General features: G+C 42.4%; 1 protein-coding gene and 1 long non-coding RNA gene across 5 annotated transcripts in view; one reads left to right on the top strand and one right to left on the bottom strand.

Annotated features, from left to right (window-relative positions):
- The window catches only part of LOC118395648 (uncharacterized), a 7,524-nt gene extending 3,383 nt beyond the window's left edge, over positions 1 to 4,141 (bottom strand). Inside the window, exon 1 of the long non-coding RNA XR_004827994.2 lies at positions 4,015 to 4,141. This is a non-coding gene — a long non-coding RNA (uncharacterized LOC118395648). The remainder of the gene's footprint in view (positions 1 to 4,014) is intronic.
- LOC118395581 (neurotrophin receptor-interacting factor homolog) lies at positions 3,782 to 27,332 on the top strand. Of its 4 annotated transcripts, XM_052465151.1 has the most exons (7): positions 3,800 to 4,383; positions 4,774 to 4,904; positions 5,042 to 5,221; positions 7,279 to 7,443; positions 23,536 to 23,647; positions 24,284 to 24,405; positions 25,905 to 27,332. In XM_052465151.1, the coding sequence occupies exons 1-7, from the start codon at positions 4,095 to 4,097 to the stop codon at positions 26,691 to 26,693; spliced, it is 1,788 nt and encodes a 595-aa protein (XP_052321111.1). In that variant the 5' UTR covers positions 3,800 to 4,094; the 3' UTR covers positions 26,694 to 27,332. The 4 variants fall into 4 exon arrangements, with proteins under 4 accessions (XP_035645317.2, XP_052321111.1, XP_052321110.1 ...); XM_052465150.1 differs by lacking the exon at positions 25,905 to 27,332 and having other exon boundaries at positions 3,821 to 4,383; positions 24,284 to 25,659; XM_035789425.2 differs by lacking the exon at positions 25,905 to 27,332 and having other exon boundaries at positions 3,835 to 4,383; positions 5,057 to 5,221; positions 24,284 to 25,659.

Below are 27,332 nucleotides of genomic sequence, written 5' to 3'. Positions count from 1 at the left end.
AGGACAACAGTACACATTTCAGCAAATAAAGGCCTGTTCTCAAATAAACATTGGGTCTAAATTATATGTTTAATGAATTTACCATAAATTACAATTAATTGTTTAGGGACAGTTCAAATAAACACCATCCCCCTCATAAAATGACCTCTAAAATGATTATTAACGCCATGAATAACAATAACTGATGCAACCCTGTTTGTAAACTTGGATATCAACTTTACCACTTCAGAATGGTTTTGTGGCACAGTCCATGCCACGCAGGGCTAACTCGCGGACCACAACCGACAAACCCACTCTCCCTTCCTGTCTCATTACACTATGATCAGAGCAGGATGCAGAAAATGATCAGCTAGAGAAGTCAGATTTTCAACATTTTGATGATATATTCATGATGATATCAAATATATGCAAGGAATTTTGCACCAACAGGTTTCTGTAAGAATGCACCATACACAACCAATCAGCAACGCACAATTGAATACCGATTACCGACTTTTAGCGCTTCTCATCACGGTTTGCGCCACAATCAAGTAGAGTATGTCAATCTCTACAAACAAAAAATACATCTATCTCTACTCAGTATCGCTTGGTTTGACAATCTTTGAACATCATTAAACTTTTTGATGTTTTGCAACAGACGTCTCTTTCCATTAATCAAATGACCGTTGTGCAGTTTGGAGTTATATTAGAGTGGAGGGGACATTTGAAGTAGCCTAATCAGATTAACACTCCCAACGGGCTCTGGAGAAGGCAAGGTCGAGTCATGCGTCCTCCGAAACATGACCCGCATAACCGCGCTTCTTAACACCTGTTAGCTTAACTCGGAAGCTAGCTTCACCATGTGTCGTCGGAGGAAACACTGTTTAACTGACAACCAAAGTCCTGTTTCGGAGGACGCATGACTCGACCATGCCCTCTCCCGAGCCCGTTGAGTGTTGCAGTAATGAGACAAGTTTGTAATCACAAAATTGAGAAAAAAAGGGGGTACACATTTTTTAAATAATAATTAACCTTATTTACATAGGTATTCAGACCCTTTGCTGTGAGCCTCGAAATTGAGCTCAGGTGCATCCTGTTTCCATTGATCATCCTTGAGATATTTCTACAACTTGATTGAAGTCCACCTGTGGTAAATTCAATTGATTGGACATGATTTGGAAAGGCACACACCTATATAAAGTTCCCATCATTCAGGGAGGCCGTCAGGTAAGGTGACCAAGAACCCTATGGTCACTCTGACAGAGCGCCAGAGTTCCTCTGTGGAGATGGGAGAACCTTCCAGATGGACAACCATCTCTGCAGCACTCCACCAGTCAGGCCTTTATGGTGGAGTGGCCAGACTGAAGCCACTCCTCAGTAAAAGGCACATGACAGCCTGCTAGGAGTTTTCCAAAAGGCCCCTAAAGACTCTCAGACCACGAGAAACAAGATTCTCTCATCTGATGAAACCAAGGTAGAACAATTTGGCCTAAAAGCAAAGCGTCACATCTAGAGTCAACGACCCTAGGCACACAGCCAAAGACAACGTAGGAGTGGATTCAGGACAAGTCTCTGATGTCCTTGAGTGGCCCAGCCAGAGCCCGGACTTGAACATCTCTGGAGAGACCTGACAATTGCTGTGCAGCGACGCTCCCCATCCCTCCCTATACAGGTATGACAAGCTTGTAGCGTTATACTCAAGGTGGTAATCACTGCCAAAGTTACTTCAACAAAGTACTAAGTAAAGGGTCTGAATACTTATGTAAATTATCATTTAAAAAAAAGTATATATAAATGTATAACTGTTTTTGCTTTGTCACTATGGGGTATTGTGTGTAAATTTGAAGGGGGAAAAAAATGTTGAATACATTTTAGAATAAGGCTGTAGCGTAACAAAATGTGGAAAAAGTCAAGAGATCTGAATACTTTCAGAATGCACTGTATACAGTAACTAACCCCTCTACTGCACACATTTTGGTTTTTCATTTTATTATGTTCTGAGGTGTTGTCCATCCCCAAAGACCTGGAGAAAAGGACCAACTTTGGAAAACCCTGGTATACATTATTGGTCATGACGCATGAACTTCACCTGATCATGGCTGACTGCCCATGTGGTCATGTTGTCTAAACTTGTAGGTACTGAAGCTTGTGGTGATCGGTGGCATGTTATAGAACCTATCCACAAGAGTGTAGGCTACAGCTTAGTAGTTAAGGTTGTAAAAGATGTGAAAGTTACTGTCTCACTGACCAAGGCCAATTTTGGCTCAGGGTTGGTCACATGACCCACTACAGTGACTATTTTTCTTATTCCAATGATTTGATGATTGACAATCTATAAAATGTTTATTTTGCATGCTCGCGCACACGATGCGGTCAGTGTGGTCTGCATGTATAATTGCACAAGCATTGGAAAATAAATTTGCACATACATGTTATTCAATTATTGCACCCACACTGCTTGCGCACGTCTGCGTAGCCTCTCCCATATCCTCATTGGTTTTTTAGGGGCTTATATCCACGTGGGTGATTGAAAGGTGAACTGAGGTCCACACTCCAGTCCTGTTGTACTGCACCTTAAAGTTGGTTGCCAACTGCCATATAAAGTGCAAATAAGGAGGAGAGATTACAAGAAACAAACTCCATTTTATCTGTGGATTAATTGTCAGAGTAGAGGACCTTGTGCATTTCAGGCAAATTATCAACCCAATGTTTATATCCCAGGACAAATGAGCTAGCAACAGCAAGCTAAATTGCCATAAATGTTTAATGCTTTTCGACCTGTCCCCAAATTAATACAGTTGGTTCAGAGTTCGTTTTGATATTTCAACCTGCGTGTCCTGATCGCGTCTGATGTGGGTGGCCACAAGCGGTGTGGTCAGCATGTGAGACACTGCATTGCAGTGCTAGAGGCGTCACTACAGGGTCGGGAGGGCGTCATCCATGTTAGCGACTCCTTGTGGCGGGCCGGGCGCCTGCAGGTTGACTTCGGTTGTCAGGTGAACAGTGTTTCCTCGACACATTGGTGCAGCTGGCGTTAAGAAGCGCGGTTTGGCGGGTCACGTTTTGGAGAAGGGATGACTCGACCTTTGCCTCCCGAGCCCGTTGGGGAGTTGCAGTGATGAGACAAGATCGAAAAAGGGGGTAAAATACAACAACAAAAAATGAACAACTTTCTTTCTTAAATAAAAAATAAATAAAAATTACAAATCCCTTTCATTTGAACCATTAACCATTACAGGCAGTACTATAGCTACAATGTAAATTGCACCTCTTCTGTGTTAATTGGTTCTTTATCCTGATTGTCTATGATGAGATCAGATGAGTGCCAAATTGAGATGGAGCAAGCAAGAATATAAATCACAGCGCGAGCAGATTTGTATCGAAGAAAACCAGTCGCGCAAGCCCATAAACTACTTTGATCGTGCATAGACAGGGTTGGAAATTAAACTTGAAACATTGATATTGAACAAGTTGAAAATCATTGTTGAATGCAATAAGTTAGTCCGAGTGCATGCAGAGATTATGAAAGTCTCTTCTCACAAACACCATTTTCATTTTGCTCTCATTGTCCATCTCACGGAGTGAACGTTTGACAGTCCTATGTCGTGAGGCTCTGCTCCTAGTGGTTTACCCAAGGTGCCAGGGTTCTGGTCAAGAAGTTCGGATATTGATTGAACGATCCGCACATGGATCGACGAGCTTACTCTTTCACATTCAGAAAATCTTAAGGTGATATTCTATTTAATAATGTATTGCATTTCCTTAGGTATAATGGTTTAATTGGGTAGGGATGTGAACTAGGCTTTTGACCGTCGCAGTCTCTGGTCCACACTCCAGTTCAATTTGTGGCAGTAATGCATCACTAAAGTTGGTTGCCAACCATTTAAGAACCACTGAAGAAGAACTGTCAACGGAAGTGAAAAGTAACCAAGAACAATATCCACGGCAGCGTTTTTATTGTTGTTATATATACTTTTATTATCACCTTGCAACTCAAAATATTACTTATGTAACTGCACAGCCACACATACTTACCACAGGCAGTGTTAAATTCGCGTTGGAGACAGGCCTTGGTTGATAGATGTTATTAAGGTAACGCTAGCTAGTTGCTAACAATGGCTAACTGTAGGCCTATGGTTTTTCACACTCAAATAGCCTCCATTATGGAGGTGCTAGCGAATGCAGCCGTGGCAGATATCTGTAAACTCGTAGACGATGACTATGCAGTGTTTCGTTTGGAAATAACTCAAAGCCAGAATGAAAGCAGGGCATTGCGGAGAAAACTACAGCTACTTGAAATGAAGGTGGCACGGGAGCGCGCAGAGAGAACTACGCGAGAACGCGTCCTCGCCAGTGGTCCCAGTAGTGTCAAGATCCTCGACCGATACAAAGGAATGACAAGAGGTTGGCTACATTTTGCAGAAGGCGGATGCTGCGGGGCCTGTCGCCCAGATCACATCTGCGCATGTGTGACGTTAGATGTGTTTAACACATATGGTTAATCAGAATTGGGTATTGGTCAGTTTTGGGATAGTATGCAATAATTCCCCAGGTTACTTAGCTAACTTGCAGAAAAACAATATCATATTCCGACCAGATTGATTTACTGGCATTTCCTATTATTTACTAATAGAAAACAATATGATGCATGGAACAGTAAATCAAGAAATTATAAGTGTTACCTTACATCCTTGCCAATTGTGGACAGTGTCAAAACTGTCAATAGTCTACAATATAGCGTTCAGCATTGACAGTACCTAACCAGTACCTCTTTCCCCCCAATCACTCACTCAGGTGAAGGACATCTCACTGGAGGGCACAGGAGCTTTGTGAAGCCTGCTGGACACAATGCGTGGAGAGATGACCAACCAATCACTGTTGATGAGGGGAGTGTAACCTCAACCCAGCACTTTATTGTGATAGAGGTTTGTGTAATAGTATTACATCAAAATTACAGTTCATCAAATGTGGCCAGTTTATTTCAGAAAGGCTCCCCTCTGCTATTCACTTGCTCACATCCTTACAACATTGTTATCCAATTCTACTCATGCACCGGTAATAGCCTTTATGGTGTCAGTCTGCAGATGAAAATGCAGCAGGTCCTGGGGTCAAGCTGGAGAGGACTGAACGAGAGAAGGACCAACGGCACCAGACTGGAGCACCGGCTGGAGTGGCGCCCTCTGTAGCCACCGAGGATCTCACCGCTGCGCCCCAGGCCAGGACCCGACGCAGGATCACGGAGGTCAGTGGAACGCTGAACGTCATCCTCAAGTCAGAGACAGACACAGAGACTTTAACTGTAACACAAAGGCTCTTACACACAGGATCTGACCACACATCAGACCCAGAGAGAATGGGCAGTCGTCCTGCTCCCGGCTCAGAATACTTACCGGTATTTCACCAGAGCCAGGGGACGGTTAATTCCCGTGGAGATGGTGACGCGTTCAACACTAGCGGTGATGATCCATCTTGTTCTTACGCTACAGAGATGAACCCTGGCAACATGCTCTTGGGTTTAGAGAGACAGACTGATCTGTCTAGAGGGGAATGGAACCGGTACAGTAGTAGTGTATACTCTGAAGGGTGCCTAGATAAGAAAGGGGAGGTTATAGTGGTAGATGATGTAACTGTGAAAGTGGAGGGCGACGCTCCTCCCATATGGAATGCAGATAGTCACCTAGGAGACGGACACTCACAGGACAGAGATTTCTTTGATTACAGGGGAAGCTTAGATACAAATCTAAATGTCACGACCCACTCCCCTTTACACGCGTTCAGGGATCACGATGCCGTATTCACGTCGAAGGCACTTTCCGATTCGCATGGCAGCGTTCTTTTCAATCAAGTACTGAACTCAAACGACAGGGCTATAGCCCAGGCTCAGGGAGGGGGAGCCACATCTGGCAATAGCAAAGAGAAACGGTTCCTCTGCATGTTCTGTAACAAAGGCTTCAGCTGCCCCCAGAAGGTGGAGATCCACCAGAGGGTCCACACAGGAGAGAAACCCTTCAGCTGTACCCAGTGTCATATGTGCTTTGCTGAGGCTGGCAACCTGAAGAGGCACCAGAGGGTCCACACAGGGGTGAAACCCTTCAGCTGTAGCCAGTGTCAAATGCGCTTTGCTCAGGCTGGTGACCTGAAGAGGCACCAGAGGGTCCACACAGGGGAAAAACCCTTCAGTTGCCTCCACTGTGAGAAGAAGTTCTCCCGCCAGCACCAGCTGAAGATGCACCTGAAGGTTCACACGGAAGAGAGGCCATTTGCCTGTACGCACTGCAGGAAGAGGTTCTCAGAGAGGAGCTACCTTAGGATACACCAGCAGAAAAACCATTCCTCTCTATAGCATAGAAAGTAACCATTCCACTCAATAGCTTCTGATGTTTAGCTCAATCCCAGCATTAAAGGCAAAGATTAATTTTCGTTGTTGTCAGCAAAAGATAACGATAGTAATAGATTTCAGTGTTGAATATTTCTGGGTAGAATATTGCATCCAAACATTGTGTGTTAAATATGGTATATTTAAGCCGGGAAAGTCAGTTACATATTGTGTTTGTTCTGTGGTGCCTATATAATGTTCACAAATGCCTAGTTCCTTACTTTCATTCAACTACTTCATCTTTTTCCTAAGACACTGAGAAAATGTATGTAGTTTATCTAGGTCATGCAGATTTTTTTTGTTGTGTATGTGTGTGGTTTTCATATGGTGTATTTAAAACTTGTTTATGTTTAATAAACACAAAATGGGACTTTTCATTCTAAGACTTTCATTGAGTATACATCACATCTTATCTCACCCTATTCTGCATACACATTACAGCGCTTCATAGCCAAGTTAGTCACTAGTTAACAAAGTCATGATTATGGCTAAACCCTGCCTATTTCTAAAATGTATCTTCTTAAAATTAGATTATAAACTTAACTACACTGCTATACCTAATCTTAAATTAAAACCAAAAAGCACATTTTTGTTCTCGTTAATGTTTGTTATAGCCAATTTTTATTGTGTGGCTGTGTTAATCAGCAACAACCAATACCTAACAAACACCTACTGTACACGTCAAAAGATTTTAGTCAGGTTTGTCTGATGTTGACTTTTGACTTATCATAGCTTATCATATGTACCCTCAACATTTATGTCCACCATGATGGGATTAAAAACAATTAAGTCATTCTGTAACTACAGTATAGGACTCAAACATAGTGGGGATGGGTAAGCACTCCATGTTGAAATTGTGTTTATCTGTGTACGTACCTGAGGGAGTGTATGTCTGTGTAATCTGTATCACTTGTCTCTTCCAGGAGGAGGAGGGTCCAGAGGTGCTGCTGGTGAAGGAGGAGGGGTGTGAGGAGGGTCTGGGGAACCCTGAGGGGACCATGGTCATGGAGGACAACCAGACTACATCTCCCCCTGAACCCACAGAGGAACCAGCTAAGCAGCACAGGACCACACACAGTCTCACTGAGGTGAGTGAACTACTGTCTGAATGGTGTTTGGTCAGAGCCTGTATCCACAAAGCATTTTAGAGTAGGAATGCTGAGCTAAGATCAGTTTAGCCTTTTAGATCATAATGAATATATAGACCGGTGGGGACCTGGGCCCAGATTCACAAAACACATCTTAAGCAAAAACTTACAAACTATCTTAAGAATTTTTGGGGGACCCTTCTTGTTCTTAATTCATAAGATAGTTAGTGCAATTCCTCAACGTCTTAAGATATTTGTTGCTAGGCAACCGTTTTATCTAGATATTTAGCTAGCAATGGCAATCATTTTAGCATATTTTGTACTGAACTGTTCTTGGGTTTAATATGAATTAGAGAGTGAATTAAACATGTTCAATTGCTTTCATGAGCTTTTTCGCTCAATGCCTTGAGTTTAAGACAAGAGTTTAGCTATCTTGGAATTAAGAATATTTCCAAGAACTTTATTTTCAAGAATCTAATTTCTTAACTTTTTGCTTAAGGAGAGTTCCTTAACAGAGTTCACCTCTCCATTCACCAAGGCATGCTGAGAATATTCTCAAAATAGTACACAACTTCTTTACCCATGTCATCATTAGCATAACAACAATCAATCCATAATACATTAATTCCCCCAATTAACATACTACAACTTACTCAAATCAATCAGTCAGTTAAAAAAATCATTCAGCTTCCAAATCATTATTAAAACCCAATTAATTATCCAACAAAAATGTTGAATGATATTGCTCAGTGATTCACATTGGTACTGTCACTCAAAATTAAAATCCTCAATTTAACATACTTCAACACTGGCAGAATGTACATTTATATTAACATACAATATATTCTACTTATAATTAACTCTCTCATCAGGGTTATAATTACAGATCAGTATCTCAATGCATTCTTAGCCTAAATTACTATACATTTTGCAGTGTGTAAACCTCCTCGGTCAACCTGATACCCCAATTAACAATTTTAGACAAGTCTGATTCAATTAAAGGCACAGTTGACCAAACCCCTCCCTTTTCCGACACTCAATCTTCTGGCATTTCTTCATTTTTCTTCTTCAGATAGCTTCACAGTTCAAGGTGGATGGCCTATGAAAATGTCCCAATTTCAATGTCTCACCTGAGCCCCACCACAACTCCTATTATGTATTGTCCATTTGCCAACCAGTATACCAGCAATATGAGAAACATTTTGGAATGAATCTCTTCATGCTTACTCCACGTGGACTTCTTTTGCACTCCTGAGAGAAGGCATGAGAAAAAAGGCAGTCGATAGCTTTAACTGGATGCTGTACACCGGTTGCTGGCTCAGACTCAGTTCTCTCGATAGAAGTGTGCAGGACAGGGCCATAGTGAACACCATTTCTTCAGCCGGTTAGAGGGGATTTTGAGATCCACACCATTTGTTCAAATTATCCCTTTCATGCATCTGGATACCATCTCCACCATAACATCGAGAAAGGGCAGATCAGAATAACAATTCTGTTCAGTGCATCTCTGATTCAGGAAATCCAGACAAGCATTGACTAGCATTGACTAGTCAATTGTAAATTGACTAGTCAATGGTCCGAAGTAAATTGTTACTTCGGACCAGTATTCTTAATACAACTTTCTAAAACAAATGTCAAAGATAATAACATCACATTCTGTTGAATTTTTTTCCCAAATTGTTTTAAAATTCGAATCCAACTTTATTTGTCACATGTGCCGAATACAACAACCTTGAAGTGAAATGCTTACTTACAAGCCCTTAACCAACAATTAAGTTAAGAAAATAATAAGAGATAAGAAAAACAAATAATTAAAGAGCAGCAGTAAATAACAATAGCGGGGCTATATACAAGGGGTACCGGTACAATGTGTCATTGTGCGGGGGGCACTGGTGTCGAGGTAATTGAGGTAATTAAGTACATGTAGGTAGAGTTATAAAAGTGACCATGCATAGATAATAACAGAGTAGCATCAGCGTAGAAGAGGGTGGGGGCAATGCAAATAGTCTGGGTAGCCATTTGATTAGCTGTTCAGGAGTCTTATGGCTTGGGGGTAGAAGCTGTTTAGAAGCCGCTTGGACCTAGACTTTGCACTCCGGTACCGCTTGCCATGCGGTAGCAGAGAGAACAGCCTATGACTAGGGTGGCTGGAGTCTGACAATTTTTAGAGCCTTCCTCTGACACCGCCTGGTATAGAGGTCCTGGATGGCAGGAAGGTGATGTACTGTAGTGCCTTGCGGTCGGAGGCCGAGCAGTTGCCATACCAAGCAGTGATGCAACCCGTTAGGATGCTCTCAATGGTGCAGCTGTTAAACCTTTTGAGGATCTGAGGACCCATGTCAAATCTTTTCAGTCTCCTGAGGGGGAATACATTTTGTCGTGCCCTCTTCATGACTGTCTTGGTGTGCTTGGACCATATTAGTTTGTTGTTGATGTGGATGCCAAGGAACTTGAAGCTCTCAACCTGCTCCACTACAGCCCCGTCGATGAGAATGGGGGCGTGCTGGCCATGCAGTGCAGTCATGAGTGAACAGGGAGTACAGGAGGGGACTGAGCCCTCACCCCTGAGGGGACCCCATGTTGAGGATCAGCGTGGCAGATGTATTGTTACCTACCCTTACCACCTGGGAGCGGAAGTCAAGAAGTCCAGGATCCAGTTGCAGAGGGAGGTGTTTAGTCCCAGAGTCCTTAGCTTAGTGATGAGCTTTGAGGGCACTATGGTGTTGAACACTGAGATGTAGTCAATGAATAGCATTCTCACATAGGTGTTCCTTTTGTCCAGGTGGGAAAGGGCAGTGTGGAGTGCAATAGCGATTGCATCATCTGTGGATCTGTTGGTGCAGCATGCAAATTGGAGTGGGTCTAGGGTTTCTGGGATAATAGTGATGATGTGAGCCATGACCAGCCTTTCAAAGCATTTCATGGCTACAGATGTGAGTGCTACGGATCGGTAGTCATTTAGGCAGGTTACCTTAGTGTTCTTGGGCACAGGGACTATGGTGGTCTGCTTGAAACATGTTGGTATTACATACTCAGACAGGGAGAGTTTGAAAATGTCAGTGAAGACACTTGCCAGTTGGTCAGCGCATGCTCGGAGTATACGTCCTGGTAATCCGTCTGCCCCAGTGGCCTTGTGTATGTTGACCTGTTTAAAGGTCTTACTCACGTCGGCTGCGGAGAACGTGACCACGCAGTCGTCCGGAACAGCTGATGCCCTCATGCATGTTTCAGTGTTACTTGCCTCGAAGCGAGCAAAGAAGTTATTTAGCTCCTCTGGCAGGCTTGTGTCACTGGGCAGCTCTCGGCTGTGCTTCCCTTTGTAGTCTGTAATAGTTTGCAAGCCCTGCCACATCCGACAAGCGTCGAAGCCGGTGTAGTACGATTCAATCTCAGTCCTGTATTGACGCTTTGCCTGTTTGATGGTTCGTCGGAGGGCATTGCGGGATTTCTTTTAAGCTTCCGGGTTAGAGTCCTGCTCCTTGAAAGCGGCAGCTCTACCCGTTTTTGCTCAGTGTGAATGTTGCCTGTAATCCATGGCTTCTGGTTGGGGTATGTAACTTACTAGAGGTCGGCCGATTATGATTTTTCAACGCCGATACCGATTATTGGAGGACCAAAAAAGCCAATACCAATTAATCGGCCAATTTTTTTATTGTTTATGTATTTGTAATAATGACAATTACAACAATACTGAATGAACACTTATTTTAACTTAATATAATACATTAACAAATTCAATTTAGCCTCAAGTAAATAATGAAATATGTTCAATTTGGTTTAAATAATGCAAAAACAAAGTGTTGGAGAAGAAAGTAAAAGTGCAATATGTGTTTTGTAAAGAAGGCGAACCTAACCTGACTTGCCTAATTACATAAAGATTAAATAAAGGTGTAAAAATAACAATTTTTAAAAATCTGCAAATCGGCACCCAAAAATACCGATTTCTGATTGGTATGAAAATTTGAAATCGGCCCTAATTAATCGGCCATTCCAATTAATCGGTCGAACTCTAGTACGTACGGTCACTGTGGAGACGACATCCTCGATGCACTTATTGATAAAACCAGTGACTGATGTGGTGTACTCCTGATGTTGAAGAATCCCAAAACACATTCCAGTCTGTGCTAACAAAACAGTCCTGTAGTTTAGCTTCATCTGACCACTTTTTTATAGACCGAGTCATTGGTGCTTCCTGCTTTAATTTTTGCTTGTAAACAGGAATCAGGAGGATAGAGTTATGGTCAGATTTCCCATATGGAGGGCGAGGGAGAGCTTTGTACACGTCTCTGTGTGTGGAGTAAAGGGGGTCTAGAATGTTTTTTTCCCTCTGGTTGCACATTTAACATGCTGATAGAAATTAGGTAAAACTGATTTAAGTTTCCCTGCATTAAAGTCCCCGGCCACTAGGAGCGCCGCCGCTGGATTAGCGTTTTCCTGTTTGCTTATGGCAGAATACAGCTCATTGAGTGCGGTTTTAGTGCCAGCTTCGTTCTGTGGCGGTATGTAGACAGCTACGAAAAATACAGATTAAAACTCTCTAGGTAGATGGTGTGATCTACAGCTTATGAGATGCTTAACCTCAGACGAGCAAAACCATGAGACTTCCTTAGATATCGTGCACCAGCTATTGTCTACAAATATGCATAGGCCCCCGCCCGCCCCGTGTCTTACCAGAGGCTACTGTTCTGTTCTGCTGATAGTGTATAACCCGCCAGCTATATGTTCTTAATGCCGTTCTGCCACGACTCGGTGAAACATAATATATTTTTTATGTTCAGTTGGTAGGATATACGTGCTTTCAGTTCGTCCCATTTATTTTCCAGCGAACGTTAGCTAGCAGAACGGAAGGAAAGGGCAGATTAGCCACTCGTCGCCTGATCCTCACAAGGCAGCCTGATCTATTTCCGCGAAACCTACGTTTCCTTTTCCAGCGAATTACGGGGATCTGGGCCTGGTCGGATGTCCTTAATATATCCTTTGCGTCCAACTCGTTGAAGAAGAACTCCTCGTCCAATTTGAGGTGAGTAATCCCAGTTCTGATGTCCAGAAGCTCTTTTCGGTCATAAGAGATGGTAGCAGCAAAATTATGTAAAAAAAACAAAACAATTATGAACAATGTGAAAAAACAAGCAAAATAGCATGGTTGGTCAAGAGCCGATAAGACTGCAGCCCTACCCTCCGGCGACATCATGTTTATACTCCCCTTATCACACTGTCAACCTCATCGCAGAGTCATAGGATCAGGAAATTAATCCTTAAGGAGTAATCTCCATCATCCAGCAGACCCAATCTGGAGAGATTTGTATAGAAACAAAACAAACAAACAAACAACGCAACAATACACTCCTTCTAATCATATACCTTCTACATATCATTCAAGGTGTGTAGACTTCAATCCAAAAACCTCAAAAGATTGGTAATTCCCCCATTTTGACACATGATTCACATAGTGACTGTGTAAAAACAACACTACTGGTTAAAAAAGTAAAACCGAATTAGAATCACTACCCATAATAACTCCATGAAGAAAGAAATTGTACCCATAACTTGATTCAAGAAAATAGAAATATGCCTGCAAACCATGTGGCAAAAACCAAAAAAAATGTCCAGGCCTTATTTAATTTGGTAGCGCCTCTTTACCGCCGAATCCGGATACCTATAAAACTGCCGAATTTCACTAACTGCTCTCCCAAGGCCATAGCCTCAGGAAACATTTCAAAGTGAGAGACAATGACTACCCCCATTCTCCTGGAAGAGAAAGTGTCAATGTCTTTAGCAACCCCAATGGTTTTAACTACAAACAAAACATGATTATAATAAGCCCATTTTACTCCCTCAAATCATGAATAGTTTGTTTTAATGTACCCCATTGCGCTTAATTTAGCATGCGCTACCCTTAGACACGGAAACGTGTATCTCGCCACCAAGTCTAACAATTCACTCCCATATCGTATTATATGACTGGTCTCTCTTTTCCATAACCATGTAAAATTATCCTGGTATTGTTACCAGACCAATGTCCAACGGCATATGTAATAGCTGTTTTGTCTTAAGATTGTTTATGTTAACCTTTTTTTAACTAGGCAAGTCAGTTAAGAACAAATTCTTATTTACAATGACTGCCTACCCTGGCCAAACCCGGATGATGCTGGGCCAATTGTGTGCCGCCCAATGGGACTCTCAATCACGGCCAGATGTGATTCAGCCTGGATTTGAACCAGGCTGAATCACTCTGAGATGCAGTGCTTTAGACTGCTGCGCCACTCGGGAGCCCTAATACAGTGTTTTTATTAAGTGGAATCGATAGCGTCTAAAATAAACAGACCAATAACCCCTTTCCGGTAATCTAAACATTGCAACCTGTTGCATTAATTTGGTATAAATATAATCCTGTTGTTTAACAAATGTAGAATCTTCAAAAAGTTGGTGCTGTCGCATCACCTTAACAATCAATACTTACTTTAATTAATGGACACTTCCACGTAATGGAAACGGATTATAATTTTAAATGACATTACCTTCCTACTTCATTTTACTGGTGTTACCTAAACTACAAAACCAAGCAACAATAATCAAAGAATGTTTCTCATACCTATACTTCAAATGTCCCACTGCCTGCTCGCTTTCAACCGCAGCTCTTATCTTTTTACACTCAAGGCTCAAACCCTCTACTCATCATTTAACCTTGTATTTAAACCTCAGCTTTTCAAATGACTAAAATATTGCATCATTGGAGTGCTATCAAAAAACTCACATAACATATTACCATTCACATACTGTCACCCATCGTAAGGTTTAGAAAATAAAAGAAACCTAACCATGATTATTCCCTCCTTACTAAAAGAATCAAATGTTTCCACGTAGTATACCCTAACAATACTACTCTATATTTTTAATGCAAACCTCTGCTGGATATTCCCTTTCTGCTTCACACTTAGGAAAGGGGGATAACTAGTCAGTTGTACAACTGAATACCTTCAACTGAAATGTGTCTTCTGTATTTAACCCAACTCCTCTGAGTCAGAGAGGTGCGGGGGCTGCCTTAATCGACATCCACGTCTTCGGCACCCGGGGAACAGTGGGTTAACTTGCCTTGCTCAGTGGCAGAATGACAGATTTACTGGCTTAACGCTCTTAACCACTTGGCTACCTATTAAACGTCTATTTTAAGATGAACCTATAATGCACCAAATGTATAAAATACAACAGCCAATTCTTAATCAGTCCAAACAATTCAAATTCGAAATTCTTACTATCCAATTGACTTTACTTACCTTTGTTACCTTCACTAGTCTACAACTCTGTTTCCTTAAACTCAAAGGTTGTTCTCTAAACCCCCAAATATGTTCTCTTGTTTCGCTGGTTATACTTTACCATATAATGCCTTGTGACCCATCTCTACCACATAGTTTACCAATGTGGTGATGTTTGGTGTAAGAGTTTCTTCATCTTTTTACGCCAGTATTGTATATACTGCCAATTTTAATGTCAGCTAATATCCACTGTCCTTGATTCTCACAAGGATTATTCAACCCCAAAATATGCTAAAGGGGCAGGGTTGATCCAAGCTCTCTGATTCATAATGCATAATACTTTTCTTGCCTCACAATGCAGTCAATCATCCAAGCTAACTGGCTAAAGTTGCAGACACAAACAAGAAAATACATTACTCTCCATTTTACTCACCTGGCAAAGCTGGTTAGGCTTTTTTACCAAGTTAGTCACCAACGTTTTGAATAACTGTGAAGCTGGCAATTTAATTTACGTTATTTTCCCTAATGTTTACTGTCACCAGCCATATTCAACAGGCAATAGACAAAGCGAATTTACCAAGTACCCCATTTAACAATGTCCATGGAGAACGCACAATGACTAAAGTGGCTTGCGAAAGTGTTCATTCCCCTTGGCATTTTTACTATTTTATTGCCTTACAACCTGGAGTTCTATTTGATTTTGGGAGGGGGGGGGGGTATATTTTGATTTACACAACATGCCTACCAATATTTTTTCTGGTCAAACAGTGAAACTTGAGCTTGCCTAACTATTCACCCCACCAGAGTCAATACTTTGTAGGGCAACCTTTTGCAGTAATTACAGCAAGTCTCTTGGGGTATGTCTCTATAAGCTTGGCACATTTAGCCACTCTGATCTTTGCCCATTCTTGAAAGCAAAGCTGCTCCAGCTCCTTCAAGTTGGATGGGTTCCGCCGGTGTACAGCAATCTTTAAGTCATACCACAGATTCTCAATTTGACTGAGGTCTGGGCTTTGACTAGGCCATTCCAAGACATTTAAATGTTTCCCCTTAAACCACTCAAGTGTTCCTTTAGCAGTATGCTTATGGTCATTGTCCTGCTGGAATGTGAACCTCCGTCCCAGTCTCAAATCTCTGGAGGACCGAAACAGGTTTCCCTCAAGAATTTCCCTGTATTTAACGCCATCCGTCATTCCTTCAATTCTGACCAGTTTCCCAGTCCCTGCCATTGAAAAACATCCCCACAGCATGATGCTGCCACCACCATGCCTCGCAGTGGGTGATGGTGTTCTCGGGGTGATGAGAAGTGTTGGGTTTGTGCCAGATATAGTGTTTTCCTTGATTGCCAAAAAGCTCAATTTTAGTATTATCTGACCAGAGTACCTTCTTCAATATGTTTGGGGAGTCTCCCACATGCCTTTTGGCAAACACCAAAAGTGTTTGCTTATTTGTTTCTTTAAGCAATGGGGTTTTTTCTGGCCACTCTTCCATAAAGCCCAGCTCTGTGGAGTTTATGGCTTAAAGTGGTCCTATGGACAGATACTCCAATCTTCGCTGTGGAGCTCTTTCAGGGTTATCTTTGGTCTCATTGTTGCCTCTCTGATTAATGCCCTCCTTGCCTGGTCCGTGAGTTTTGGTGGGCGGCCCTCTCTTGGCAAGTTTATTGTGGTGCCATATTCTTTCCATGTTTTAATAATGGATTTAATGGTGCTCCTTGGGATGTTCAAAGTTTCTGATATTTTTTTATAACCCAACCCTGATCTGTACTTCTCCACAACTTTGTCCCTGATCTGTTTGGAAAGCTCCTTGGTCTTCATGGTGCCGCTTGCTTGGTGGTGCCCCTTGCTTAGTGGTGTTGCAGACTCTGGGGGCTTTCAGAACAGGTGCGAGATCATGTGACACTTAGATTGCACACAGGTGGACTTTATTTAACTAATTATGTGACTTCTAAAGGTAATTGTTTGCACCAGATCTTATTTAGGGGCTTCATAGCAAAGGGGGTGAATACATATGTACACACCACTTTTCTGTTTTAAATTTGTACGATGTTTTTTAACAAGTGGTCTTAAGATATACATTAAGCATACTACATACTCAAATTACTTCACAAATATTACGGTTAGAGCGATTACGCTGATATAACACTAATACCAATACACTGGTGTATTGAGCTAATGATTATTCTTATGTCATTATGCCAAGTCATAATTGCCTCCCTGAATTCTCTATTAGATTGGAATTTCTGTCAGCAGGGAAATACTGCTAAGTTTGATCCATGATTAGATTTTTTTATATTTGTGCTGAATTGGTAGAACGCCTGTGCGCTTCTAGTAGTGCCTCCATAGCTTGGAAAAATAATTTATTCAATAAATATAGCATCTCATCTCTTACTGTGAAAAACACATTTTCAGGCCTTTTCTCTTTTTAATTTGTTTAATTTCACCTGTATTTAACCAGGTAGGCCAGTTGAGAACAAGTTTAACACAAAATAAAATAATTATTTTTTAAAAAAATCGATGTACAGTGTGTGCAAATGTAGAAGAGTATGGAGGTAGGCAATAAATAGACCCTAGAGGCAAAAATAATTACAATTTAGCATTAATACTGGAGTGATTGATGTGCAGATGATGATGATGTGCAAGTTGAGATACTGGGGTGCAAATGATGATGTGCAAGTAGAGATACTGGGGTGCAAAAGAGCAAGAGGGTAAGTAATAATATGGGGATGAGGTAGTCGGGTGTGCTATTTACAGATTGGCTATGTACAGGTACAGTGATCAGTAAGTTGCTCAGACAGCTGATGTTTAAAGTTGGAGAGGGAGATTCGTTCCAGTCATTGGCAGCAGAGAACTGTAAGGAAAGGTGGCCAAAGTAAGTGTTGACTTTGGGGATGACCAGTGCAATGTACCTGCTGGAGCGCGTGCTACGGGTGAGTGTTGCTATGGTGACCAGTGAGCTGAGATAAGGCGGGGCAATACCTAGCAAATACTTATAGTTGACCTGGAGCCAGTGGGTTTGGCGACAGATATGTAGTGAGGGCCAGCCAACGAGAGCATACAGATCGGAGTGGTGGGTAGTATATGGGGCTTTGGTGATAAAACGGATGGCACTGTGATAGACTGCATCCAGTTTTCTGAGTAGAGTGTTGAGGGCTATTTTGTAAATGACATCGCCGAAGTCAAGGATCGGTAGGATAGTCATGTTTGGCAGCATGAGTGAAGGATGTTTTTTGGCGAAATAGGAAGCCAATTCTAGATTTAATTTTGGATTGGAGATGTTTAATATGAGTCTGGAAGGAGAGTTTACAGTCTAACCAGACACCTAGGTATTTGTAGTTATCTACATATTCTAAGTCAGAACCGTCCAGAGTAGTGCTGCTAGTCAGGCGGGAGGATGCGGGCAGCAATCGGTTGAAGAGCATGCACTTAGTTTTTATAGCATTTAAAAGCAGTTGGAAGGAGTGTTGTATGGCGTTGAAGCTCGTTTGGAGGTTTGTTAGCACAGTGTCCAAAGAAGGGCCAGATGTATACAGAATGGTGTCGTCCAAGTAGAGGTGGATCAGAGAATCGCCAGCAGCTAGAGCGACATCATTGATATATACAGAGAAGAGAGTCGGCCCGAGAAGTGAACCCAGTGACACCCCCATAGAGACTGCTAGAGGTCCGGACAACAGGCCCTACGATTTGACACACTGAACTCTGAGAAGTAGTTGGTTTTGCCAAAAATGTATTGGAGGATGCATGACTTTCAACCCTCGTCTCTCCCAAGCCCGTACGGGAGTTGTAGCGATGAGACAAGATAGTAAGTAGCTACTAACAATTGGATACCACGAAATTGGGGAGAAAAAGGGGGTAAAATTCAACAACAAAAAAACAAAAAGAAAGGAATCCTGAAACATCAATTACGGGGCATCTCAATTTGGTCAATGAATATACAGAGATTACTGGCTTCAGAAAAAAAATTGAAAAAGTCAGAGGTACTCCGATAAATTATCGATGCACTGAAGACCACATTTCAGATTTCAATTTAGTTTGGGGACCATAAGGTCTGAATTATCTTGGTATTTTCCCATCATCAAATAATAAGTTCATGCTTGAAAAGAACTTGGAAGCTATTTTGAATTCCTTGAAAGCAGCCTTTATGAGATGGTCCTCCCTCTTTTTGATGTTCTGAGCAAGAATTGAAATAATGCAAACTAAGCACGCTGCCTCTCAATCTACCACAATCCTTCTTTAAGAAGATCAATTAAATGATCAGTCAAAAGTTTGGACACACCTACTCATTCCAGGGTTGTTTTTTTTGGTTTTTGAAAACTATTTTCTACATTGTAGAATAATAGTGAAGACATCAAAACTATGAAATAACACATTTGGAATCATGTAGTAACCAAAAAAGGTTTTAAACAAATCAAAATGTATTTTATATTTGAGATTCTTCAAAGTTGCCAACCTTTGCCTTGATGACAGCTTTGCCCACTCTTGGCATTCTCTCAACCAGCTTCATGAGGTTTCATTTCATTGAACAGGTATGCCTTGTTAAGTTCATTTGTGGAATTTATTTTCTTAATGCGTTTGTGACAAGGTTGGGGTGGTATACAGAAGATGACCCTATTTGGTAAAAGACCAAGTCCATATTATGGCAAGAACAGCACAGAAAAGAGAAATGACAGTCAATCAATCTGGAAAATGTCAAGAACTTTGAAAGTTTCTTCAAGTGCAGTTGTAAAAACCATCAAGCGCTATAATGAAACTGGCTGTCATGAGGACCGCCACAGGAAAGGAAGACCCAGAGTTGCCTTCAAAGTAGCAACCCTTCTCCTTGGTGACAGCTTTGCACACTCTTGGCATTCTCTCAACCAGCTTCATGAGGAATGCTTTTCCAACAGTCTTGAAGGAGTTCCCACATATGCTGAGCACAGGCAGTCAAGCCGACAGAGAAAACGATTACATTGAAACATAATTTGAATGAATTGCAAAGTTTCATAAGGGATGTCCAAAAACAACCTGGCATCCAGGGTGTAAAAATAATTCTTAAATAAAAAAACAAGGGGACTACACCATCCTTTTAAGGGAAAAATGGGGTGAAGATTATTAAATACAAGAAATGTAATGGGAAAAGGTGTCAACACTGTCAACACTGAACGCAAAGACATTCTAAAACACATAGTTTAGCATAATATAATCAACTGAACGCCATGTAAAATGAACAGGGCATAAATGACAACTGACAGCAAATATTGGAGATGTAAATCAGATGATACTGGGCTTTGAAGCCACTGCCTTAGAGTGAACAAAAACAGAGAAATGTATGTCATTTGTAATTGACACCAAACGTGTATTGATACCAAAACATCATACCAATCAATAAAATATAATTCATACAAATCATGTAAACAATGAGGAACTGTTGATATTTCTTTCAACAGTCCGTAAATCAGGAAGTTGTGACTGCAATTGTATCATTATTCATATGGGGCGGCAGGGTAGCCTAGTGGTTAGAGCGTTGGACTAGTAACTGAAAGGTTGCGAGTTCAAATCCCCAAGCTGACAAGGTACAAATCTGTCGTTCTGCCCCTGAACAGGCAGTTCAACCCCGTCATTGAAAATAAGAATTTGTTCTTAACTGACTTGCCTAGTAAATAAAGGTTATAAAAAATATCAATTACCTATTTACTTGTTTCAGCCCTCCCATATATGCAACAGTATAGTTTATTTATTTTTGGTGATGAATTCATATGAAATGCAAAGAAAATAAAGTATAGAGATTTAGGTTTCAAGCTTATTTCCTGCAATTCTACACATTTTGTCATGGGGTGCAAAGAAAATGTTTCAGTTTTAAAGCAAATTTTGTAGCAATTCTACACAATTCTCTCCAAGAGTGGTGTGAACAGTGTTTGTGCCTATAGAAATAGATGTGACGCGTACAGGGGATGTTCCCCAATGCTGGAATGCGGACCCCTGAGTGAAAATGTTTCAGAACACCTGGTCTACTAGCTCTGCTGATTCAGCCTCCCTCTGTGCTCACTAATTGTCCAACTGCGCATGTTCTTCCCCAGTAAATTATGGCTCAAATAAACAAGTCTCTGAATAAAAATTGTCTTCTACCTCCAAGTCCGACATCATTGATCAAATTATGATGATTTGCCAATTAGCAAGCTAGCTACTTTAGCTACTAGAGTACGCAACAGCTGGCTGCCTCCCAGGAGTTTTGTTTACAAAACCACATCAAGTCTCAAAGGAAGAGAGAGCAGGCAGAACCCAAAGTAGTCCGTAAATCAGGAAGTTGATAGAATCTAATTTCTTACAATTATCAGTAATTTTAACAAATGTATAAATATTGATTACTATGCAAGACAAATTACCAACCACCCCGCTATGGAGAAGTTAGGTCTATTTCCCTGCTTTTGAGAGGAGCTGGCTAGCTGATACCCATAGATTACCAGCAATTGCTCTAAACTAATGATATGCTACCTTCAAATTGCACGCAGAGACACATAAATGGTATCCATGAGTTTGTCTGACTCTGGTTAAGAAATTCCAAAATACTTAAGTATCCTTTTAATAGACCAAAAATAGCTAGTTTTCAGTTGTCCCCTCCCCACTCAGACCACTCCCATACAGTCCTAGCTAAATTATTGCTTGAGAAATTGCTCTTTGCTAAGAAGCTATTTTTTGAAAACAATCACAGTAAGGTACTTAATTGTTACCCAGAAATACACTGCTCAAAAAAATAAAGGGAACACTTAAACAACACAATGTAACCCCAAGTCAATCACACTTCTGTGAAATCAAACTGTCCACTTAGGAAGCAACCCTGATTGACAATAAATTTCACATGCTGTTGTGCAAATGGAATAGACAACAGGTGGAAATTATAGGCAATTAGCAAGACACCCCAATAAAGGAGTGGTTCTACAGGTGATAACCACAGACCACTTCTCAGTTCCTATGCTTCCTGGCTGATGTTTTGGTCCATTTTGAATGCTGGCGGTGCTTTCGCTCTAGTGGTAGCATGAGACGGAGTCTACAACCTACACAAGTGGCTTAGGTAGTGCAGCTCATCCAGGATGGCGCATCAATGCGAGCTGTGGCAAGAAGGTTTGCTGTGTCTGTCAGCGTAGTGTCCAGAGCATGGAGGCGCTACCAGGAGACAAGCCAGTACATCAGGAGACGTGGAGGAGGCCGTAGGAGGGCAACAACCCAGCAGCAGGACCGCTACCTCCACCTTTGTGCAAGGAGGAGCAGGAGGAGCACTGCCAGAGCCCTGCAAAATGACCTCCAGCAGGCCACAAATGTGCATGTGTCTGCTCAAACGGTCAGAAACAGACTCCATGAGGGTGGTATGAGGGCCCGACGTCCACAGGTGGGGGTTGTGCTTACAGCCCAACACCGTGCAGGACGTTTGGCATTTGCCAGAGAACACCAAGATTGGCAAATTCGCCACTGGCGCCCTGTGCTCTTCACAGATGAAAGCAGGTTCACACTGAGCACATGTGACAGACGTGACAGTCTGGAGACGCCGTGGAGAACGTTCTGCTGCCTGCAACATCCTCCAGCAAGACCGGTTTGGCGGTGGGTCAGTCATGGTGTGGGGTTGCATTTCTTTGGGGGGCCGCACAGCCCTCCATGTGCTCGCCAGAAGTATCCTGACTGCCATTAGGTACCGAGACGAGATCCCCAGACCCCTTGTGAGACCATATGCTGGTGCGGTTGGCCCTGGGTTCCTCCTAATGCAAGACCATGCTAGACCTCATGTGGCTGGAGTGTGTCAGCAGTTCCTGCAAGAGGAAGGCATTGATGCTATGGACTGGCCCACCTGTTCCCCAGACCTGAATCCAATTGAGCACATCTGGGACATGTCTCGCTCCATCCACCAACGCCACGTTGCACCACAGACTGTCCAGGAGTTGGCGGATGCTTTAGTCCAGGTCTGGGAGATCCCTCAGGAGACCATCCGCCACCTCATCAGGAACATGCCCAGGCGTTGTAGGGAGGTCATACAGGCACGTGGAGGCCACACACACTACTGAGCCTCATTTTGACTTGTTTTAAGGACATTAAATCAAAGTTGGATCAGCCTGTAGTGTGGTTTTCCACTTTAATCTTGTATGTGACTCCAAATCCAGACCTCCATGGGTTGATAAATTTGATTTCCATTGATCATTTTTGTGATTTCGTTGTCAGCACATTCAAGTATGTAAAGAAAAAAGTATTTAAATATTTAATTCATTCAGATATAAGATGTGTTATTTTAGTATTCCCTTTATTTTTTTGAGCAGTGTAATTATATTGAGATAAAAACGGCTGCATTGAACCTTTAAGTCTGGGACCATGACTCTGAATGATCAAACCATTAAAAGGGTTTGTTTGGGATTTTGCTAATTAAGCTCTTTATCTACTTCCCTAGAGACCAATGAAGTCATGGAAACCATTTTTACGTCTCTGTATGTAGGAAGTTAAAGGTAATTTTGCAAGCCAGTGCTAACTAGCTCAGCGTAAACACTGGAAGTATTTGGGTACAGCTGGCATGCTAGGTGTACCCAAAGACTTCCATTCTTTGCGCTAAGCTAGTTAACATTGGCTCTGCAAATTACCTCAAACTGCCTGCATACTGGACTGAGGCATAATAATGGTATACACCAGTTCATCTGACTCTGGGAAAGTAGATAAGGGCTTCATTCCCAAAATCCCAAACTATCCTTTTAAAGAGTGTCAAGTAAGCAAATCTCCAAACATGTTTGCATAGCAATCCCTCATTGCCGAATTAGAAGATGCTCCATAGCAGGGTGCTCATATCAGATTTCTTGATCCAACATCCTCTCACTCTGTATCTCTTACAGTCAGTAGACATGGAGGATGGGAAGCCTGATCTGCTGCTGGTCAAAGAGGAGACGATAGAAGACGGACCAGAGAGCATTGATCTGCTGAGTGAACTAAAGATGGGGGAGCAAGGTAAGGGAGACACACATATACAGAACATAATAGATATACTTCAATGGGAATAGTGATGTATCTACATAAAACTGAGTATATCAAACATTAGGAACACCTTCCTAATATTGAGTTGCACCTCCCCACACTTTTACCCTCAGAACTGCCTCAATTCATCAGGGTATGGACTCGACAAGGTGTCAATCGTTCCACAGGGATGCTGTCCCATGTTGACTCCAATGCATCCCACAGTTGTGTCAAGTTGGCTGGATGTCCTTTGGGTGGTGGACCATTGTTGATACACACAGGAAACTGTTGAGGGTGAAGGAAAAAAAACAGCAGCGTTGCAGTTTGACACAAACCGTTGAAAGGCACTTACATCTTCTGTCTTGCCCATTCACCCTCTGAATGGCACACACACACAATCCATGTCTCAAGGCTTAAAAACCCTTATTTACAATGATTGAAGTGGATCAATCAGGGATCATAGACTGACCAGTTAAAAACTGTCATGAAAAGAGGTGTTCTTAATGTTTTGTATACTCAGTGTATGTTTATAACAAACATAATGTATAAACTTGATGATTTAATTGACTCAAACTCCATATGTAGAGTTCTCTGCATGTTTGTAAAGTATTTTGTAACCTTTTCCTGAAGGTGGTTGGCTAGAGGATAACAGAGGAGACTGGGTGGCCATCTTGGATACCCAGACTGCTGCAGCCAAGGGCCCAGGGGACAACATCAATGAGCAGGGCAGGACCAGAGGAGACATAGTGGAGGTCAGTGGATGGGACAGCGTCCTCAACTCTGGGCTGGTGAACAACACTGTTAACCACAACCAGAAACAGACAGTTGAACACAAAACAACATCCAAACTTAGTCTCCATGACAACAGCCTGGATGAAACCAGGACGAGGCGTAGATTTGGTCTGCAGGGACAGGGAGGTGTCCATATGAGAACAGACACAGACTCGGCTAGCGATGCTCCGTCCTGCTCCTATAGTTGTGATTCAGAGAGACTGATGGCGCCTCAGGCCCTAACAGATGCTGCCTTCAGCCTGTCTTCTATAGGATCTATCAACTGGAACGTGGACCCTGCAACAACACAGACACTCCCTGGCCTTCATTCTCCTCACACTCCTCTGATGTTAAACCAGACCTCAGACAATGCCGGTGCCTCAACATTAAATGGCTACACAAGACCATTGACAAATGACCGTAGTAGAGACAGAATCAGTAAAGGTGGCAGCGCCAAAGAGAAGCGCTTCCAGTGTTCGTTCTGTAGGAAAGCCTTCAGTTTCCCCAAACAGGTGGAGATCCACCAGAGGATGCACACGGGGGAGAAACCGTTCGGCTGCCACCTGTGCCGGGCCAGTTTTTCTCAATCGTCCAGCCTGAATAGGCACCAGAGAGTCCATACAGGGGAGAAACCCTACAGCTGCCCCCAGTGTGAGAAGAGATTCTCCCGCCAGCACCAGCTGAAGGTGCACCTGAAGGTCCACACGGGAGAGAGGCCATTCGCCTGTACACACTGCGGGAAGAGGTTCTTAGAGAGGAGCTACCTCAGGATACACCAGCAGAAAATGCACATGGCCCATGTATAGAGGATAGTGACATATAATGTAGTACAAGTTTGTTTGTTTGTAGTTCATTTGTATTGAGTATAGTGACATGTAATGTAGTTAATTATATTGTTTTTATATGTAGTGTGGAACTGGAGGAGGTGGACTGAGGAAATCATGAGTATGATGAGAGAGTTGATGATATGGTGATGGTGTCTAAAAATGCTTCATTGATGAGTGACAACCTTGTCCTGTTTGATCTGGTGTTTTATAATGAGTGCCTTCATTCATGTTTACTTGACATAAAGTAGTGAAGTTGTGTGTAATGTAATGTTGAACCTTTTCCCAAAAATTCTAGTTACCATAGTGAGAAGTTATTCTACTTGTCACATATCATTTTGTGTAATAAAAGTACTGTACTTCACGTTATGTGAGTGTATCTTGTTGAAATTAAATACAACATTGACTCTGTGCTGACTGACTTGGTTATTTTTTTATCATTTCAGGGACTGAGTTTCCCTTGTCACAGTCGAACCAACACATATGGACATTATTTATAATAAACTCCAATGGCTCCATATTTTGGGGTACTTGAATCACAGTGTTAGAGGTGGGCTTGACTATGGCTAACATTTGATAATGTCATGTTTCTGTTTGTACAGCAAAGAATGACATCTATAAACCTGTATATTATCTTCTGTACAATGTGTTTACAGTCTGCAGTCCATGAGGACCTGCTGATAACTGGTGTTCCTGGCGGGAGAGACCGGACCCTTGAGGCGGCTGGTCACAAACCCTGGCCCCGGATCAGAACCCTGGATCAGGAGCCGTTGCTCTTCCTTCCCGAGTCTGAACCAGGACCCAACCACGAGGGACAGAGACTCCACCACCAGACAAAACAAAACCAGTGGACAGGTGGACTGAACAACCTCAGTCCTGGTGTTCATCAGAGAGACAGAGGCTCCAGTCAGGGATCCAGTCCGCAGCCCAGACCCTTCTCTTCACAGTCTCAGTGCAGGGATGGAGCAGGGCCTGGGGCTGATAGAGATAGACCCTCCTGTTCCTATAATATGAACAGAGCAGGTCAGCCTGGGCATCAGCCTTCACAGAGAGTGGTGGGAGACCCCCCTGGGTCTAGCCTTCCACAGCTGCTTAATTGTTACCCTACGAATACAGACAGGGTCAGTATGGGCAGTCACCACAACAGGTACCTAGCCTATAACACAGCACACAATCCCGACAACACCCAAACAATGGCTCCATGTCATGAAGGGCTCTCTGGTGTCATTGGGTCAAAACGTGGGAGCCCAAGCATTGGGACTGACGCCGACAAGCCATACGCCTGCCCTACGTGTGGGAAGCGATTCGCTAAGGCGAAATATGTGAAGCAGCACCAGACCGTTCACACCAAGGACAGCTTCAAGTGCAAACTATGTTACAAGAGCTTCTCCTTCCTAAGTAGCCTTATCAGACATAGGAATGTCCACAATAGGGAGAAATCGTAGCTTGAGATGTACACGAGGGATGTCTGGGAACTCTATCAAAATAAAAAAACAGGTCTCTCAGTTGAGCATCTGGATATGATCACATTCTCACATGATACAGACTTGTTGTTTGGTGTGCTGGCATAGCCACAACACTGTCGTGTTATTGAAGAGTAACACTATTTCCCCTCTGAATGCTTTTTCTTATGTTCTATTCATAAAACACTTTTATAACACCTTTTTAACAAGTCAAGTGAGATGACCCTGAGGTCATGCTTTCATTGGGGAAGAGGTCCAAAAACAACCCCTTACTGTGTCCCTTTCCCCTATTGCCCTCCCATGGCACTGGGTAGTAGGTAGGAGTTCTCCTTAATCAGATATCTTTCATCCTCCCCTCTATCATCTCTCATATCTGTTATATGGCTGTAGCAAACATTGCCACTCAATAATTGACTTACTCAGACACTTGGCTATATTATACTGATGTATGTCAACTGTTAAGCTTGTGAACTCTGGGTTTTTTCTTACCTATCATCTATGGTATGGGTCTTTACAAACAGTCCTTGGCCTCAAGCTGTTTGCAGTAAATGGCCTGAAGGCTCCAGGTCTTGTGATGACGGGTGAAATAATAAACATGAACGAATGTAACCCTGTACTTGA

The sequence above is a fragment of the Oncorhynchus keta genome, chromosome 16, assembly GCF_023373465.1.
Source record: "Oncorhynchus keta strain PuntledgeMale-10-30-2019 chromosome 16, Oket_V2, whole genome shotgun sequence".
NCBI lineage: Eukaryota > Metazoa > Chordata > Actinopteri > Salmoniformes > Salmonidae > Oncorhynchus > Oncorhynchus keta.
The sequence above is the reverse complement of the archived record's forward strand: the minus strand, read 5'-3'. Positions and strand labels throughout refer to the sequence as shown.